At 42.0% G+C, this 21,015-nt stretch overlaps 1 protein-coding gene across 2 annotated transcripts in view; it reads right to left on the reverse strand.

Annotated features, from left to right (window-relative positions):
* Positions 1 to 3,387: 3,387 nt before the first annotated feature.
* The window catches only part of DNAH8 (dynein axonemal heavy chain 8), a 295,649-nt gene continuing 278,021 nt past the window's right edge, over positions 3,388 to 21,015 (reverse strand). For both annotated transcript variants that reach the window (XM_058554442.1, XM_058554441.1), the window contains 4 exons: positions 18,272 to 18,424; positions 18,001 to 18,190; positions 6,763 to 6,884; positions 3,388 to 3,866 (listed from right to left, as the gene is read on the reverse strand). In XM_058554442.1, coding sequence (XP_058410425.1) covers positions 3,579 to 3,866; positions 6,763 to 6,884; positions 18,001 to 18,190; positions 18,272 to 18,424 — 753 coding nt within the window. In that variant the 3' untranslated portion in view covers positions 3,388 to 3,578. The remainder of the gene's footprint in view (positions 3,867 to 6,762; positions 6,885 to 18,000; positions 18,191 to 18,271; positions 18,425 to 21,015) is intronic.

The raw sequence follows: 21,015 nt of genomic DNA on the forward strand, positions 1-21,015 counted from the left end.
AAATTGGGTTACTTGCTGTTCATTGATTGCTATAGAGCAGGGAGACAAATGTTATTAATTCTTAGGATTAAAATTGCTAAACTCAGTTACAGCCAAAATGCAGGAGGAACAATGAATCCTAACTGGCATAAGGGTGAGGGGGTCATGGAAGTCCTCACAGAGGGCGAAGGAAGGATCAAGTGGTGTAGGGAGAACTTTTCTTTACAGCTTTACTGAGGTATAATTGAAGCATAATGAACTGCACATGTTTCAAGTGTACAATTTGGTATGTTATGACACTTGTGAAACCATCACCACAATCCAAAGAATGAACACATTTATCACCCCCCAAAGTTTTCCTCCCGCTCCTTTGCAATCTCTTTCTCCTGCCCCCCACCCTCCCCTAGGTCAGGCAACTGCTGATCTGCTGTCACTATAGATTAATTTGCATTTTATAGAATTTTATATATAAATGGGATCATACACTATGCACTTTTTTTTGTCTGGCTTCTTTCACTCAACATACTTATTTTGAGATTCATCCATGTTGTAGTGCATATCAATAGTTTGTTCCTTTTTATTGCTGAGTAGTATTCTATAGAATGGGTGTACCACAGTTTGTGTAACCATTCAGGTGTGGAAGGACATTTGAGTTTCCAGTTGTTAGCTATGACAAATAAAGCTTCTGTGAACATTCATGTGTAAGTCTTTGTGCGCACAATGCTTTTATTTCTCTTGGGTAAATATCCAGGAGTGAAATGCTGGGGTCTTATGATAGCTGCTTCAGTCAACACCTATGGGGGGTAAAATAAGTGTAACTTTTAAGAAGATTTTAACTTTTAAGAAACTGTCCAACTGTTTGCCAAAATGGTTGTACCATTTTACATTGCCTCCAGCAGTGTATGAAAGTTCCAATTGTTCTATATGGAAGAGCTTTCCTTGATAAGGAAATAACGTAAGGATGAAAGTATGTGTGATGTTCAGAGAACATCAAATAGTCCTAACTGAGCAAGTGGAGTGATGGTGGGCCACAAGGCAGAAATTTTATTTTAGGCCAGCTCATGGAGTGCTTTGGCATTTGGAGTGTACACTCCAGGTGATGGAAACTCACAGAAGGCTCTTGAGCAGGGGACCACGTGGTCTGGCCTCTGTCTCTGAAAGTTCTGTGAAGTTTCCCATCTTTATACTATTCTCTCCCTCATGCTGCTCCCTTCCTTAGAATATACCCATCTGCTGCCTGGGTACCATCTTGGTACCAACTAATGAAAGACCAAGAACCAACTGAAATGTTGTCTTCAAGTTCATCCCTCACCCCTGAGTTTCTATAACCATTCTTTCATACTTCACCCATGGCCCAAGTCACACTCACGTTACAGGTGAGTCCCTTATTCATCTGCGGTCTCTGACAGCAGACAGTGAGGCTTGTTCATGCAACATCACCCACAAGACCAATCCCTTTTAGAAGATATATCTTTACACACTTCTCTTTTGGTCTTATTTTTATGCAAAGCCCAAAGTAAAATAACATTTTAAATCAACGAAGGTATAAATCTCTTTGCTCATTTTGCTGAGACCAAAATGAAACTATGTGGACTGATTCAAAGGAGGAAGAAAAATCACTTTGCCTCCTTCCCAGCTTCAGTTGGCTTAACCATTTTGTCACCGATCTTTTGCTCTGTTATGCTCACCAGGTCTCCCTCACTCAAGTGTGGCAAATTATGTAATTAGTGAAAGAGCAACAATTTTGCCGAGAAAATGGTTATGTGTTTATGGAAGTTCAATAGCTCAAAATGTCTAAGGAAACCATTTAATGGGCCTAGAGAAAGAAAGCAGAACTGGACTCCAGCCAGCTCTGCAAAACTAGGACTAGCTAAGATGTACCCACCACAGAGAAGATCATTTTGAGGCATGGCTTGGGTGCCAGGTCCCCATCCCTGGGGGGCAGGCCTCCACACCCATCTCTCTGTCCTCTGTGTTGACACAGAGCAAAATAATCAGTAACAGTGAAAAAGTTCCCAGGAAATGGTATGTGGCTTTAAACAGTCTGATCTATCCCCTTGCTAGATTCACATCTTTTCCATCTCTCTCCAAATTTTCCATAAGACACTCATCATTAGAGAACATTGAATCTAATTGTTATTCTTTGAAAACCTACTTTGATATCTGAGGGTTTAGACTATGCCCTTTGTCTTCAATCACTTTAGTGACTGGACAGGAATATGAATAAAATGTGTGCATGTTATTTGGGGACCTGCAGTTTGGTTGCTATAACGTGTTTCACTTCCTCTGCGCCCACCCAGAGTGGCAGGTGCTTCCAAATCCTAGCCTCAGCTCAGGAGGACATTCTTTCCAGAGAATTCCATCCTTTCCCTTAGGGTATTGGCCGAGGGAAATACCAGAATGCCCTGGAAAGTTTTATGGCTTTGACATTGAATCAATATCAGGAGTACACCAGAGGCCACTACTACAAGTTGCATTTCATTATATATTTTCTACTTTTGGAAAGTGCACTAGACTAGAGTGGAATTTCCCCTGGGCTATTGCTTTGCCACCTCATTTTGTTTATAACTGGCCTCTCTGATCAGGGCAACAGAAGGATGAGAGGGGAGGGAGCAAGGCAACATGAAATGATCCCTTCCTTCAGAATAGACAGAAGGAATAAAGTCTGTGGGTTTAGCTGGGGGCAGGCAAGAGGAGTCTAGATGGGAAGACCAGTAGAGATGCTTCTTCACTATCCTGAAGCTGCATGAGCATTCAATAGAGGACTTCATTTGTTTTGTTAAATTGACAATTTCCTTTAGCAGGAAATAAAGGTTCATGCTCAGTTTCAGACTAGCTACAGAGTGAGAAATAGCTTCACTTTTTAAAGACTTTGCTTTTTAAGGCATTCAGCATGGAACCTAATTTCATTTGGTAGTGTTTGTTTTTCCTTCTCCATTTGCTGCCTAGAAATGTGTGCTTCATTATCTCCCGCAGAGTTGGGGTGGGGGAGAGCTGGAGACCCAGAGTTTTCTGGGCCTCAAAAGCACTTAAAAAATAAAATAAAATAATACTAAATGAAATTAAAATAAGTGACAAGAGTAGCTGTCCCAAACACTCCACACTGCACCGCTGTTAACTCCTAAGGGCACCGGCTGGACACCTCCAGTTTTCATTTCACAAGCGCAGAGAGAAGACCAAACTCAAACATTAGCACAGACATGGGTAGATTTTATTTCAGGGAAAAGTGGTTTTTATGTGAGAGAAAAGTTTGCATCTACTAGGCTTCTTTTCAGACGCAACAAATTAATAGTTTGTTTTAGTTTTCTTTTTTAAATTCAAACCTTCCAAAGTGTTCTAACATGAGGATAGGACTTGATCTAAAAAATTAATTAGAATGGAATATGCTTTCCTTGGACAAAAGCATTAGTTTAGAATTGTCTTCTTGAATATTGATATGAGGGAAAACCCACACACACAAGCAATTGTAGAACATCAACTTTTTAATTTAGAAAGAATAATCAAGCAATTATCAGGGAGAAAAGATGCATATCACCAAGTCCCTCAATAGCATTGGCTGTCTCCATGGCCCCTGATGCCTTCAGCAAGTGGAAATGAACTTACTTGATATCACACAAAAGGGCCACCCCTCTCAGGATCCAGTGATCTGGGGACAAGACTGTTCGCAAATACACTACAGTGATGAAGGTCAAGTCAGTTCGCCTTGGTTTCTTGTAAATAGGACACACATACAGCTTGGGGTCCTTGGGCGTGGTGGAATTAATGGCGAAGATGTGCAGCACAGGCAGCTGTGTGAAGAGCACCTTGGGGGTGGATTCTGTGAGCTTCCCATTCCGTCTGTCCCAGGCCGCTCCGTCCATGTAGAGCCCATAAATATACACACCTTCCTGGAAGAGTCAAGCAAAAGGTAATAGGATTTTTAAAAAATTAGGTGCTGTGAGATGGGCATCCATTACTGTAATAAAGGTTATAGGTTTGGAAGGAAAACAGACATCAGTCTTAAAACACTTCCAAGAGAAGTAAACACCACTGTGCACACTGCATTAGTGAAATATCGAGCCCAATTTTCCCCTGTGGCATATCTTGAGGCTATGAGCACTGTAGAAATGTTCCTGTTATTGGTTGTTTTAGCATGGGGGTGGCCTGCCTGGGACAACAGATTTAGCCAGCCATGCCAAATCACCTCTGCAGGGAGGTAAAAGTCTCTGAGAGGTCTGGTCTGAGTCAGTGTAGGGTGGGAGCACGCAACAGGATTTGGAGCTAGGTGCCACACAAGATGTCAGCCTGTGCTGGCCAAGCCAACCTGTGGCTCTACCTTCATCTCAGTCCTAGGATGAAGTGAGATTTGTGCAGCCAGGCCCGGCCTGTAGGAGAGCCAGAGTGCCCCCAGAGGCCAGGTGTGGTAGAGCAAGAGCGGGTGTGAAGGGCAGGGAGGGGAGGGTTGGTTCAGCAGTGGCTGACTGTCATCCTGTGTCCCTCTTTCACACAATAGGACCTGCCCTCAAGGTCCTCACCATTAAATCAGGAGACAAGACACACAGAGAGAAAAAAATTTAAAAGACATGAATCAAATACCAGCACACACTTGTTACAAGGGCTGCCTGGTGAACAGCACTGAGGTTAAATGCAGTGACTTCTGAGGTGAAAGGCCACCGTGGGCTGGAGTGCTCAGGGACCTTTGTGGAGGAGATGGCCTTGAATCAGGCCTTGAAGGGTGGGCGGCATTTGGAAAGAGAGAGGAAAGAGAGTGGGCTTCCCAGGCAGAAGCAATACTACAAAGAAAGGCAGGATGCGTGGGAAAGCCCAAGCATTTTCTCTAGCAGAGGGTTCAACGGCTATAAAATAAGTTAGGACTTGACCTTGAAAGAGTCTAGGTGCCAAACTGAAGAGTCTGAACTTTATCTTGTAGGCAATGGGGACTCATAGGACATGTGTCCAGGAAGAAAAAAAAAGGCTAAAAGGAATCGCAGGGGAGACTCCAATAATCACGGAAGCTCATAAGACATATTTATGTAGAAGATGGTGACCATGTTTCCATTTCCAGTGAGGTTAAAGTATGGGAAAATAAATGTAGATTATAATAAAAGAGAGTGAGATTAGTTGCAAAATGTTTTCTGGAATCCCCTCATGTGGGCTAACAGTAAGAGGACCATATTTTTTGAACCAAAACCTTAAGTACGCTGGTTGACAGTGAAACCACTGGCAATCCCAGAAAATCAGAACATACGACTACCACCATTAAAGTGGGTGGTAATCCACTAAGTCAGTGGGAGACAATCACTACATGAACATTACAACCACTTAGGTACCATCTGACAGTAAATTGTATCCCTTCTAGGCCCCTTTCAATCTCAGAACTTTACAAAGTCGTAGTTGGAAGGTATGTGAAAACCCATGTCCCAAAACCCCAAAACCCATGTTCACCTAGAACCTCAGAATGTGACTATTTGGAAATAGGGTTTTAGCAGATGTAAACAGTTAAGGTCACACTGGATTAGGGTGGGCCCTAAATCCAATATAACTGGTGTTCTTATAAGAAGAGGAGAGGACACATTGGGATACAGGGAAGGACGAAGGCCATGTGACGATGGCGGCAGAGACTGGAATGATGCAGCTACAAGTCAAGGAACGCCAGGGGTTGCCAGCCACCACCAGAAGCTAAGAGAGAGGAACGGGACAGATTCTCCCTCAGGGCCTCCAGAAGAAACCAACCCTGCCAATACCTTGATTTCATATTTCTGGCCTCTTGAACTCTGAAAACATAAATTTCTGTTGTTTTAAGCCACGCAGTTTGTTACAACAGCCTTAGGAAACTAATACAGATCTCGGTACCAGGAAACGGGGTGCTATTGCAACAAATACCTAAATGTGGAGGTGACTTTGGAATTGCATAATGGGAAGAAGGTGTAAGAATTTTGAGGCTCATGATGGAAGAAGCCTAGGTTGCCTTGAATCTAGAGATTGTTGGTGGAAATATGGAGATTAAAGGTGCTTCTGGTGCTATCTCTGATGGAAATAAAGACCATACTATTGGAAACCGGAGGAAAGGCAAGTCTTGTTATAAAGTGGCAGAAAAGGCCAGAACTTGGAAATCATCTGGTCTAGCCCCCTTGTTTGACAACTGAAGGAATGAAAATCAGAGAAAGGGAAAAGGTGACACTTTACTGAGTGTCTATGTGGGGTCCGGCACCAAGCCTAACTGATCCCATGTAATTCTCACAACCATTTTTAATGAGGCTATCATCCTCATTTTATAGATGAAGAAGTTGAGGCTCAACAAAGTTAAAGAACTTGCCCAAGTTGATAGAGCAGGTAAGTGTCCAAGCAGTGGCTCTCAATGGCGTCTCTTATCTTGGAGCCCTGCCCTTCTTCCAGCCAAGCGTCCTTCCATCCAGGGTCCTGCAGCTAGTGGGGGACACTGCTGGAACTGGCCCCAGAGCTCAGAACTGCTAGTCCTGTTTGTCTCTACTGCCCTCAACACTCGTCAGTTCTGAGTAGCCCACAGCCATAGTTGGAGACGTGTGGAAAAATCCTTTTTAGCAAACACGAGTGTGACTTGTAATTATAAAGAAATGCAGTCAGGGAGTTCCCAGGGTTTGTCATTAATTCCCACTCCAGCAAATGGAGGAGGCGTTGGCATTGAGGTCTCCTGGTCACAACCGAGGAAACCCTGGCTGCAAAGCCAACGAACTTACTGAGGCACTCAGAGGTCAGTTTTAAGCAGAACTTCAACCTTCAGCCCCAGCTCCAGAACTGCCCCTGCCATTGCCCAGTGGTGCCTACCACAGGAGGTGATGTGATCTCCTCCTTGGTCTGCCGCAGCACCTCATTGTGGATGGTCACGGAGTCCAGGGCCCAGCCTTTGTGGGCACGGGTCACTTCTTGCCTCATCGCTGTGAGGAAGCCTTAAAAAAAAGAAAGAAACGATTTTGATGCTTTGATGTAGTCCACTTTAGAAACAGGAAGGGAGCAGGGCTCATGTTACTTGCTTATCAATCTCCAAATGCGCGCCCATCTAAGAGGAGCTGAGATCTAACCTCAGAGGGGACATTTCTTTCAGTGTTTGGTTTCTATGGGGACCTGTGATGAGCTAAATATTTCTCACCAGCTGACAGCAGGAAAGCAGCACCCTTTCTGCTTCAGACAAGGCCTTGGTTTGAAATTCTTCCAAGATTTCAACCACACAAGTCCTATAAGGTTTGTAATCCAATCCTAGCTCATAGTCGCTATTGGAAGATACAATATCTAGGCATAAGACTGGAATGGTAAAACATTCTGAGAACAGCATTCCAATTAAAATTTGAATCAAACCATTATCAAGCTTCTATTTGCTATAATGGAACAATTTCATTTAGTCTAAGAAAATAAGGCATAATGCCCAAATAGAAAGCCTGACTTTCAATTTGATCAAACAAAGCAATCACACCAGAAAGGAGAGCTACATGTTTTAATGTGCATAATACAGTTATTTTAAGACAATACATGCTTCAGCATATTGTAGCCTTTCTTTAAACTTAATGTTTGCAAACCATGCCATTCAATTCAATAAAAGAAGCCTTTCTTGGAGAGTAGCATTTGATGTTAGAAACTATACACTAAACTTCAAAATGGACTTCAAAACCTTAGGAAAATTTATTCGTGACCTACATATTACATTTTGGCTTTCATGTTAATATTGAAAATTACAAAGCTCTTTATTCATAATCATGAGTAAATTTTGGAAGGTGTATGTCCCTGCTACTCCTAGTGAGATCTGAGAACTATTATGCACAAACCAACACAAAAGTGACAATATTTTATCAAGTTTGGGAGCAGAGGGAAGAAGAGAAGTTGCAAGGCATAATTACAGGCATTGAGCTAATATCCCTTGGAGTTGGAAAGAAAGAATAGGCCCCTAGCTTGACTTAATGAAAGAGTCAATTTCTTCCCATTCCCAAGTCTCTCCCCAGTTATTCAATTAGACACTTGGGGAGACAAGCATTCATTCATTTGTTAAATCTCTCGAGAGTGGCCACCATGTACCAGGCACTGCTCTAGGTGGGATGACTACAAAGACGAAAAGTCCATCCATGGACCCTGCATTCAAGGAGCTTAGTCTAGAGGGAATGTGGAGGGAGGCAGGACATATAACACAATGCTATTATGAGCAAAGGTGTGAACAAAGTGAACCAATTGGGAAGATGGCACAAGGAAAGCTGAATTGAGAAGATGAAGTTGAATGTGACTCTTGAAACATACGTAGGAGTTTGCCAGATGGGAAAGTTCCAATTAGAGGAACAGCATGTGCAAAGGCATGGATGTCTAGGCTAAGGTGAGGCAATGATGGCAGACAAGGTTAGAACAAAGGTAGAGGCAGGACTTGTCAGCGTCAGAGCTTGGACTTGATTTTGTGGATGGTGAGAAGCCACTGAATATTTAGAGTAGGCAAATGATTTGGTTGTATTTGCTTCATATAAGGCTTACTCAGAGCACTCAATAAAACAGGATTTGGGTTGCTAAAGAAGAGCCTTTGCATTAATCCATAGAAAAGCTGGTCAATCAACCAGAGTAGCTGATGGAAGGACTTTTATGGGTGATTCTTATAAAGCTCTAGTTTCACAAAACTGAGAGTGTCTCGTAGGAAGGGATAATTTTATGGGACAAAGAGTTAATTACAGGGGGAAGGAAACATTGGAAGTTTGCCTGAAAGCAACTGCTGGTCAATGCCCATCCACTCTACATGTGGAGTCACTTGAGGTGGTTTGATCAGCATGTGATTTTGTTGACTTCCATTTTAAATACTGGGAATCCCATACTTTAGTAGTAAAACATTTTGTGTGTTTGCCAGCTGGTGGTATATATGACCACAATAATAAAATCCAATTTTCCCTTCTAAGTCACTCCATGAAAATGTCATTTTCATCATTCAAACTTAAGCGTGCACCCATGTGGTATATTAAATAGACACTGTGTTTCCGAGTACTTGGAATTAAATTGACCCTATTTATGATATTTTAAAATTCATCACTGATCTATGAATCTACAGGGTCATAATGCACAAGACAGGAATCCTGGTCTTAACCACCCATCTGCACAAGTTGAAAAATTGAATTTTTCTGTGACATTTTAAGTGCCAACTAAATGGCAAATTTAACCTCACTCCATATGGCACTCAGGACCATGAGTGGGATTCTCTCTTATGAAACACACCTGCTTCAAAGACTTCAGTCATTGTCAGAGAACTCCGAAAAACTCTAGTGCAATTAAGGAGAGACCATCCCCTATCTTCTCCCTACTGGGGAACATGCGTGTCATCTAGCGGGCTTCAACAACAAGCCTCCTAATGCTTAGGAAGCACCCTTAGTATGCCACTAGATAGAATCTAGAATACACATGACCTTGAGCTATTAAGACAGGAAAATCTTAAATAAATACATTGAAGGCCTGAGACTGGAGGGGACGGAACTGTTCCATGGGCCATTCCCACACAGAGAACATGGAGAAGATATGTATTTTTTCAAGTCTCGATAGTTTTGTTTTGGCTTACCTAAAAAGAAGAACATGATCTTGTGGAATTCAAATCGTAGTGAATCCACTGATTGTTCATTACTGAATTTAAAAAATGAATGACCATCTTTCTTGTAGACTGATATCAAGTCTAATGGAATCAAAATCTGTGTTCTCTGAAGCCTGGATAATTTTAAAAGACTATTGATACTTTTTTCTTTATAAAAGCTTGAAAAGCAGTACTTTTGTCTTGGCACCAATTTATTTTTAATAATTCTTACAGCAAATTTCAATCATTAGTGGTGGAAAAGTGATTCATACGTTCCTATGTTTGACTCTGAAGTCAGAAACAAAAGTTAGGGAAAGTCTTCAACAATAACAACCTTCTATTCTTCATGAGATTTAACCACCCACATGAAAATGGGTGATTTGACTATTCAAACATCTGAGTTACGTGTGGTCTAAATGAGGTGCTTTAAAAAAATTGTTTCCCTTCAAACTCGAAGAGCATAATGAATTCTTAAAACACTTGTCAAGCTTGTTCTTTAAAAAAAGTTCACCTTTAAGCTAGGATTATACTTTGGAAACTCGGGTCTAAAGTAACACTTGTTATGTCTTAATTCCTATAATAGCAGGAACCCAACAATTCAGCAAACTAATTAGTTATTTGACTTGTGCAATCAGTTGGCTTAAAGAAAGCTGTAGAGCTGTGCTTTAAGTATCATTTCAAACAAGGCCTTAGAAAAGATGAAAGAAATAACTAATCAGGAAGGTTCCTCGTCTCGATTTTATAAGGAGTTGGTTGCTATTCTGTAATGATGGTCCTATAGGCAGTGGTGGTTTTTCTCTTTAATAAATGAATCAGTCCTTATGTAATGGGCCTTCGGTTGTGCAGTACTTCCTGCCTTATCAATTAAGCCTCCCAGTAGCATCTTTGAAGATGAGGAGAAATTATGTTCCTGCCACAAGTTTATGACAGGCAGTTTTTCCCCCAAATGAGAAGCAAATGGAGTTCATTCATAAGTTAAATAAAAGGTCAGAAATCATTAAACAAAGATGGGATTGATCCACCCAGTTGAATAAAAATGCACCGAGCACCTTTCCTGTTGCTTTGCTAGATGCTATAAGGCAGGGATCTTAAACTTAGCTGAAAATTAAAAATACCTGGGAAGCCATTAAAATTCCTGATTCCCAGGCCACAGCCCAGATCAATAAAATGAGAATCTCTCAAAGTGGAACCCAGGCATCAGTATTGATTTAAGACAGGGCTTCTCAAACTTTACTGTTCGTAGGAATCACCTGGGGAAGGAGCTCTGAAATGCGGGCTCTGATTTGGTAGGTAGGTCAAGGGTGGGGCCTGAGAGTCTGCTTTTCTATCAAGCTCCCAGGTGATGCTGATGCATCTGGCTGGTGGACCAAATACTTGGGTAGCAAAGCTCTGAGGCCAAGGTTCTTCACACATTAGAATGACCAAGGGAGCTTTTAAGAAAATGAATTGTATCGACTCTAGAGGCCTTATCCCCAGAGGTTTTCATATAATAGGTCTGGGGCCCCAAGCATCCGTATGTATTAAAAGCTCCCCAGGCAATTGGACTCTGCAGGCAGGGCTGAGGACCACTGCTCTGTAAAAAGATCTGCACGACAGGCCATTAACAGGTCACTGACCCACATTTGTTTTAAAAACAAATTTGACAAGTGGGAAGAGAAATGCCTCATGGTACAAGCAAAATATTAGGAAGGCTGTTAGTAGGACGAGCTGACTCTTTCCAGAGTCCCCTGAGATGCACGTGTTCTCTGAAATGTCATTAATGCAGAAAACGGTTGGCTCTGGCAAAACATTGAGTACAAGTGGGAGAGCTGGGCTAATTCTCTTGGCCAGGCTGGGATCAAGTAAACCCACCGTGTCTCCTGTGACAAAATGTGTGCTGCTTTATGTTTCCTTTCCCACCCCTCCTCTCCCTCCCCAACCTTCCAACTCTTGCCTCGACAGTGGTTCTGTGGTTAACAAACTCTAATATTTTCCACATCTTCACAGAACATTCTTTCCATCTTCTTACTCTTAGTGGAACCTGGCTCAACTCTGAAGACACTGTCCTTCCCAATTGTTCCTACAGGCTTTGTGAGAATCTCTCCTGCTTTGACAACCACACCCTCTGGCCACATGCCCCTTCCCTCATTGTCTCTGCCAAATATCCATCTGCCTTCATTCACTGAGCATCCTGCCATCATCCGGGTCTCTTCAGTATCCCACTCAGCGTCTTGACCTCTCAGTTCCTTGACCTCATTATTTCTGAAGACCTTCTCCTCAACTCCACTCCCTCTTTTCTTTACTTCCTTTCCTATTTAGTCTAGATCCATCCTTCTCATCACTTGCCCAGCAAAACCCCAAGCCTGGATGAATCCAAACGTCTCCCTTCTTATACCTATTCCAGGCTGCTGAACAATACTGAGACCATCCATCACACAGTTGCCCCCATGGTTAACCATCACCAGCCTTGACCAGATGCTCAAAGCCACCTAGCAATCCTCCCCTGTCCCCCTCATTAGTCCTCTTTCTTGAACTTCTGCCACTCTCCTTAAATCTCTCCTCCAACACCTTCTTGCTCTTGAGATCACTTCTCCTTCTTCAAAGAGGAAATAGAAAGCATCAGATGGGAACTCCCTTAACTTCTTGCCACCAAACCTACAAACTCACTTGCACCTACTCTCATTCCTTCCTTATTACTCCTGTTATAATGGGTGAGGCGTCCCTCCACCTGCTTGGAGTGCATCTCCCCACTTGGAAGTCCCCCCTCCTGCCTCTTTCACCCCTCTCTGGTATCTTTGGTCTCCCCCACCCCGACCCTGCTTCTCTCTCTCATGCACACACTTCTTCCCACCAATATTTAAATAGGCTCAAGCCTCTCCTATCATTAAGAAAATCCTTTCTTCTTACAACTACTCCTCCAATTTGCTTCTCCTCTTCAAAGCCAAATTTCCTGAGAGAATTATCCATGTTGTCCATACTCACCTTCTGTCTCCATTTCCTGGTCTCTCACTCACTTGCCCTGAAATCTGACTCCTCTACCTCCCCACCCACTCCACTGAGACTTCTTTAGCCAACAGTCTTCTTGCTGATAAAGCCATCTGATCATTTTGGGCCCTATCTTACCTGACCTCTGGCAGTATCTGTCACTACATCCTACCCTCCCCTCTGTCTTCATGACACTGTGCTCTCCTGGTTTCCCTCTTCCAAGCTATTTGGACTTGAGGGGACCATTCACAAGAGTTCAGGTGATCTGGAAGATGGTGATGCACAAGGAAATATAGCAGTATGCTGATGACGATGGTTTGGGAGAAAGATGACCAGATAGTAGCACTGGTGAGGGTCCCAGGAAGATGGACTATTCTATATCGGCAGTTAGAAGTGAAGAATCAGAATTTCACACTGGGACTTTAGATGAGTCAGTCATAGGTAGAGATTAATAGTTGCATCTGTGAGAATGGCTGAAGTCATCAACGAAGGGGCCTGGGCCAAGGGCAGAACTTGCCTGAGAAGAGCCCACAAGAAGCAGCCCTCTGAGAAGTAGGAGGAGAACCAAGGAAGGTAATGGACAGAAGCCAAGGTATGAAAGACTTTCCAGAATCAGCTTCCTAGTATAGTCAAGGGGAATGAAGTTGGCAGGAAGACCACTAGATGTGGTGGCCTTGGAGAGAGCAGTTTTAGTATAGTGAAGAGGTTGGCCAGATCACAAGGGACGAGGTGGTTGGTGAGGGAGGCAACCACGTGCAGAGACTAGAATTATGAGCGACGTGGTTGTGACTGAAGCCAGTGCATCGAAGCCCCTCGTACACAAAAGCGAGGAGGACAGGTAGTCAGTCACTCTGGAGGCATTTCTAGGGTGTCCACAGTACTTTTATTGTTCTGTGAAGTGGGGTAAGGCAAGGTGAGTGCTATCACTCAGACTGAGGTCTAGAATCGTAACGTGCACTCACCTGGATTCCCTCAGACATTAGGGGCAGCTCTGGTTTGGCAAACTGTAGCTATGGGGCATGCTCAGGACTGTTACTAGGTTAGAGGAACTCCCCCAGTCCCTTCCAATGCTAAAGGTCTATTAGCCCTTGGTGCACTCTTCTACCCAACAAAATTCAGGCTTTTACAACTCTCCTTAAGACAAGCATTCAGACATTGCTGCTAGCTGATGACGTCGCCCTGAAGACCAACACCCAGGCAAGAGGTTGTAGATGATTTTTACAGTCACAAAAGATAACAGGACAACATTTTTCCGTCTCCTTGCTTCAGCGAAATTCCCTCTAACTGAAAATCTTGATTTGTATTAGTGAATAATAAGTTGCCGCCGATATCTGCTACAGCAGACTGGTCTAGCCTGTCAAGACACTAAGAAGAAAAACCAGAAAAACTAGAGGAGTTCGGCATCCAAATGGCATCAAGCTCCAGACTGAGTTAAACATTAGAAAATAATGACATTGCGTGGTTCAGTCTAATCTAGAGGTGAGAGACCTGGGGAGCATGTTCAGCCTCAGCTCCATTTCATTAGCAGCACCTGTGAGTCATGCCTACCATCAAATGGCAAAGCATGACTATCAATTAAGAGGCTCTGAAAGGCAGTCAATACCCTGGCTTGAAGTCAGGCTCATGATAACTCATAGTCTTTGGGTTTAAACCCACCCCCACCTATGACACACACGCAAAGATACACATACACACTTACACACATACATATACACACACACACACTCTCACAAACCAGAATCTAAATCATGTGTGCACGATGCTCTGAAAAGGTGTACCTGTAGGAACAAGAGACGAAGTAAATCCTTTGAGAATCCCGAGAAGTACAACCTTAAACAATATATGAATATGTGTAGCAATGATGGCTGGGAAACCCCATTGGAGCACAGAGGTTCTCCTGGGCCTGAGGCAAATTCATGAACTGCCAAAAGCTGCACCACTGAACGAAATAGGGTCACGGGTACAGAGAGCTGGACCATTTTAATAATCAAACCTAGTCGCCACATGGTTGAACTCGTCAACTGCTACAGAAATGATTGCAAAGAGAGCTGAAAATACCAGATTAGCTCCACGGTGGCTGACTTAGTGTCTTCAAATATGACCAACAAAACATCTGGCCACCATAAGGCGACACAGCAGCGCTACACAGAGCATGAGCTCAGACACAGACTGAGGGGCAAACAAGGCCTGACACCTGTCCTGACAGCAGCGTGGACCTCAATGTCAGGTAGGTCTGAGGAGCAATCAGCAGAGGCATGATGGGAAACACATCAGACAGTATCAGACACCGCATTACATTGTAAGAACACAAAATAAATGGTCATATGTGAACAAAACATTTCCAAATGTTTTATAGTCTAGATGATTTTCACTATGCATATTTGTGATGAAACTATGGCCTCTTTGCAAACTGCACTGTATTTTACTTAAATGTGTGTGGTGTTTCTAAAATGAAAAAAAATTTACTTAAATGTTTTGAGCCAAAGAAAAAAATTATTTCATCAGAGGGTCTGAGTTATAAGACATAAAACCCAGGAGATACATTCATGTTGAGAAATCAGTTGTTGATGTCAAATAGGGGCCAGAGAGGCTTCCAAATGGAAAGGACTTTATCTGCTTGCACACCGCCTGTGAACATGCATGGGGTTGCTGTAATCTTTATGTTTTCCAGATTTGGCCAGGTGATATAAAATGGAAAGTAATTTGTCTCTCATGTCAAGAGAAGGAAAAGGAAACAGAGAAGTGATTGGTATGCAGGGAAGGTTGACCTCCACTCTTCTGTGCTATAAACAGAAAGCAATCATAGGTGGGGGGTGTGTCTGTGTGCTTGCACATAAAGGGTAGGATGCTGCATAAGTTCAGGGCTTTCCATGCCATGGAGAGCCATGAGAGAAAAAAATTAAAGTTTAACTTGAAAACAGAAATGAAGAAAAGAGAAAGGATTAGTAATATTAACAAGACCAGTAAAAAAACTGAAATATACATCTGTTTGTATTTTTTTAAATATCGTTCTGGTTTGTAAAATTTCTTAACAAATAGTAACAATTAAAGATTAGTTGATACTAATACTTTGCTATTTTATTTATTTTTTTTTTTAATTATAAAAAAGCAATCACTGAAAGAGATTGTGTTCTGTGACATATGACTTGGTCATCTGCGTCTACGGGCAGCCAAAGATGAACCAACCCCACTTCCTTGGTTTCTGAATATCAAAAATACACTTAATGACCTCATGGTTTTTAAAACCACCCGTCCTTGCCCTTCTCCCGAACTCGAAGTCTGCCTACACACTTCTCCATCTGGATGTTCCACCAGCCCTAGCTGACAAAGCCAGCGCTCCTTGTCATTCCTCCCAACCTGTGCCTCTTCCAATGCTCCCTATCTTATACCTTGCCCTCAGCCTCAGCCATTGCCACTCTTTGCCCTCTCAAAGACGCCCATTTAATCACTCCATCAACTCTGTGCCCTCCTCTGCACTTGGCTAAGGTCCCAGGCTCTCTCCCTTGGATCTGGTAAGAGTCTCATTGCTCTGGGCCTCCATTTTCCAGTCTAACGTTTACCTTCTCCTGGGCTTATCTTCTGATCTTTGGTGACTTACCATTGCTTTTGTGGCACAGCCCCAACTCCCCTGGAAGACTTCACGCTCCAGCCTCACTCCCCACCACCCCTGCTCCTGCTTCCTGAGCTCTGGCCACACTGGTCTCCTTTTTACCCTGGACATGCCTTGTCTTTGCTCAGGCTGCTGCCTGGAATGCCCATTTCTCAAGTCCCTGCCTCTGCAAACCCTACTCATGCTTTCCATGTAAAGCTCTTCTCAGCCCTGCCTTGGCAGAATTCATCTCTCTGCCCTCTGTATTAGTGTGGCACTACGTTCTTACCTGGGTGGAGCACTTATCACATTATACTGAAGTTGTTGATGTGTCTGTCCTACCAACTAGATTATGGGCTCCTTTAGGGCAGAAATCAGGTCTCAAATCTCTCTCTCTTGAAAGCACCCAGCAGAGGGGTTGGCAAATGGAAGGTGGTTAAACAATCCTAATTAAGTTAAATGCTATTTCTTCAGGCTCCCAAGCCAGGAATTGCCTGGTGACAACTTACTCAAATTGAGGGCTGGTAAAGAAGAAAAAGACTCATAAATAGACACACAAAATCTGAGAACCATAATAAAAAAATTTCCTCCCCAAATTCAATGGAAATTCTGGGATAAAAATAGATCAGTGAAATCTGGGGGCTGTCCTTTACAAATCTAAAGCCGATTGATATAAGAATATACTATGTATAATTTGATAAGCTCATAAAAGCCACCATGCTTAGTATTTTAAATTTAGAAAATGTTAAAGCATTTGAAAATGCACGAAGTGAATGAATGTATGTACATAGAGGACAATTAAATGTATACTTTTAAGATATACTATTTATTGAAGTATTATTTATGCAAAGAAAAGTGCACAAATCGTAAGTGTACACTTCGATGAATTTTCACCAAGGGAATACAGCCAAGTAACCAATATCCAGATCAATAAATGGAACATTTCCAGACCCCCAGAAGCCCCCTTGTACCCTTGTGCAATCACTGCCCTCTTCCCCAAGGGCAACCACAATCTTGACCTTTAACACTATGGATCTGTTTTGCTTGTTTTGATTCTTTGTATAAATAGAATCAAAGAGTATACACACATTGTACATATATTACAATGTGATACAGTGTACATAACATTGCAATGTGTTCTGTTTGATTTCCTTCACTTAATATTATTTTATGAGATTCGACCATATTGCTGGGAGTAGCAACAATATTTCCTAAATCTGTAAGCGTGACTGCTTCTTAAATTGTGTCACTAGTGGGGCTATAAGGTGTTGAACTGTCAGGAATTCAACATCTCCTCATTTTGGCCAAGAATTACTTGAAGTAAGACTACCTTATTGTAGTAAGACAAAAAGTTGTCGTGTTTCTGAAGTTGATGAACTCTATGACATCCAGTCAGTAACTTAGTAAATATTTCTAGAATGAAGGAATAAACGTAGTGGAATCACAAAGCACTTTTTCAGGGGGAAAAAAACTGAGGGAGGACAGACTGTAGAAGTTAACTGAAAACAACTTTTGCTACATGATCATTTTTGAAATCAGTCTAATTTTCTGAATTCTAGGAACAATTTTTGCATATTTTGGTGCTTCATTTTTGTCATTTTCATAAACATTTAAAAACTAAGGTTTGAGCGAAACTTTTTTAATATTGCACATACCCTAACCACAGACCGATGGCTTGCTCAAGTGGGTGAGAAGAAAAACGGAAGGTTTTGCCACCATATTGTGGAGGTGATACAGTAGAAAGAATTTCAGATTGAATTTGTAAAAACAAATACAGAAGGATGCTCTGTGGTCTCCAACCATTGAAAGCATATGTCCAGCTCTCAGCAAGCTGTGTACCTCTATATGTTTTATATAATACACACGTATCACACAGTGCTACTAACAACTACACACATCTTCCAAGTTGGCCCACTGTCCTATGAGCACATACCTTGAGGATTAAAGAAACCAGTCATCCAAAACACATTGGGCCTTCCTTCAAATATCCAAGTAGAAAACTGAGCATTTCTTTCCAAAAGTTCAGTAAACCAGAAGCCCAGTGTAGATGAATCCCAGGACACTCTTTTCCAGATCTGAGGTATACGAGCATCATACATGTTGTCAAGGGCATCTCTCAAGTTCTGAAAAAGATAAAGTTAAAATATGAGAATAAGAAAAATCAACAAAAGAGGGAAATGACTACTGAGATAATAACAGCTCACCTCACTCATAATGATTGTTCCTTCAATGGCCAATTTTAGATCACTCAGGCTACTGCGAAGTATTGAGATGACTTTTTGCATTCTGTCGATTTCTTGTCTAAGAAATATATTCATTGAATTAAGATGTCCCATCTTTATCAAACGAGCTTTCACCTAAAAAAAGGATACAATAAAAGAGAAATTTTTTTATCATCCTTCTCTTCTCTTTCAATGACCTGTCCTTTCTCTAAAAGTCTTTTTTTTTCCTCTGCCTGTATCACTACCAGCCCAAATGAACTCTAAAACATCTCTTGCAGAACACAACTTGCCATTAAATTCCCCATTTTCTGGGCTTCAAAAACTACTGTTCGACTAAAACGATTTTTACTTCCTACTGATTGTACTTAGTTGATAATTGGAAATGTACCTTAAAAAGCTGAAATAAAATTGTACCTATTTCCCTTTCAAATGATTAAGCACCAAGTGTCAGTTAAATAGTCTTTTGCAATCTAACCTTTATAAGAGTACAGTTTGGAATATTTTCTTTCATAATGCTTGCAGAGTCATTATTAGAAATGTCACAAAGTTAATACAGTACAGCCAAAATCTTTACAGAACAGTTACCAATAAATATGATTGGCTATAGTTTCCTAAGATCATTGTTGCCTTGGCTAGGGCAACTAAAGAGAGACTTTCCTAATCTAATCAACGAAAATATTTGACTTTGTGGTAGAGCCATTAAGCACCTGTCATTTGTTTCCTTTGGTATATCATTTATTGACCATGTTGACGAGATCAATATAAAAGCCTCTGGTTATGGGAACAATAAATACAACAACCATTGGAAAATAAGCCAATACACATACACATTTCAATTTAGTGACATATATATCCAAGAAAAAATTGACTACAAATACTGGCAAGAATTCATACAGAGATTTGAACTTTCTGCTGGCCACAATCGAAGGGATGCCAGAATAGGAGGGGTAAGGATAACTACATGGAGTGGGAGAGAATTTAAAGCGATGTACCAGTCCAAAGAATCATCAGCAACCCGGTAAACTGTGGAATTCTCTGCTGGAGATGCCCACTGCCCCTTCTTGAGTCATGGAATGTTAGAGATGGACGAGCTTCAGAGCCATCTGGACCATCCTCCTCATTTTACAGAACAGATTTTCTGGCATGGCACAGAAGTTAACTACTCAGCAATGGACACCTCTGCTCTTCCGCAGCTGCAAAGCACTTCTGGCAAGCGAGGGATGAAGAGGGGAAGCACCAACTCAGAGGGAAGCTGTGGCGTGAAACTGAACAGCCTGGACAGGACTATCTGTGCAGACAGAGTAAGTGATATTGCAGTGCCAGTCAGACATGCCAGTGGAGGTCCCTAACCCGGTCTGCCATACCAACCTTCAGGTGCTCTCCTAAATTTCTGGTTCTAGAACTTACACTTTTGCAGGCTCCACTGCCCTGCTCTCAGCTCAAGCCTGTGAGCCTCCGGTGGCTGAATAGCATGTACATCATCCCCTGTAAATCATGACTGCTCTGGAAATTCACACTTAAGGAAAAGGGAAATTATGGAAATACTTTTGCAACTCCCACAAGTGGGAAATTAAGCCCAGGTATTGCCTACAACGTCAAATCAATAACCCAAGTATCTTTCAGTATGCGAAAAGCCCCAAACAAATCTTCTTGTGTGTGTGTGAGGAAGATCAGCCCTGAGCTAATATCCATGCTAATCCTCTTTTTGCTGAGGAAGACCGGCTCTGGGCTAACATCTGTGCCCATCTTCCTCCACTTTATATGAGATGCCGCCACAGTATGGCCTGACAAGCGGTGCCTCGGTGCGCGCCCGGGATCCGAACCCGGGCCGCCAGCAGCGGAGCGCACGCATTTAACCACTATGCCATGGGGCCAGGCCCCCTACTTAGAGTTTTAATAGAGAAACTTCACTTGCAATAAAGACATGCTTAGGAAAAACTTAGACTCTAGAAAATCTAATTTTAGTACTGATTTTGAGTATGATTATTGTTCCAGCCTAAAATTGTCTTTTTATTAATAAAATGAAAGATTTGCTGTAGTTTTATGTAAGATTTTCATTATGTTTCTGGGACCAGGTAGTCTCTTCGACAGTAATGTGGCTCCGTTTTTACTGTGGAAGTCAATAGTATAATTACATTTCAATTTACAAAATTCACTTTACAGCCACATTTTCAAGAACACATCTCTCCTATAAAATAAAGGACACTAAAAAGTAGGTGATCTTGGAAGAGGAATCAGTTTTAGATGTCTCTTAGCACAAACCTCCTCCCATATAGCAGTCCATTCAGCGACATTACTCACACTTGCCTCCTGCTACGATAGTGCCAGAACAGAGATCTTGGTGAAGTGGCACCGACCAACCCTGGACAGCTCAAATTATCCCAAGGTCTTGAAACCTACCTCTGGTAATACCAACCTGTGGTCTAGTCATACAGAGTAAGTTTTAGCCCACTTTCACATGCTAGTTCTGAAAATCTTTGAAGGCAGGTATTATGCCTCATCTGTCTTCTGAAGATCACTTATGATGAACCATTGAAAGTACGTACTTATAATATTTATCCACTAAAAAAAAAATGTTTTCTCCCGTTTCTATAACTATCTCTATGTGAAGCCATTGATTTCATATCTTGACCAAACGTCTTGGTACCCATCTACACGACAGAAACAAAAATTGTTTTAAGAGGCAAGAAAACGTTTTTTATTGTTCGGGGTGCTCACTGAAGATG

Source organism: Diceros bicornis, chromosome 14, assembly GCF_020826845.1.
Source record: "Diceros bicornis minor isolate mBicDic1 chromosome 14, mDicBic1.mat.cur, whole genome shotgun sequence".
Taxonomy (NCBI): domain Eukaryota; kingdom Metazoa; phylum Chordata; class Mammalia; order Perissodactyla; family Rhinocerotidae; genus Diceros; species Diceros bicornis.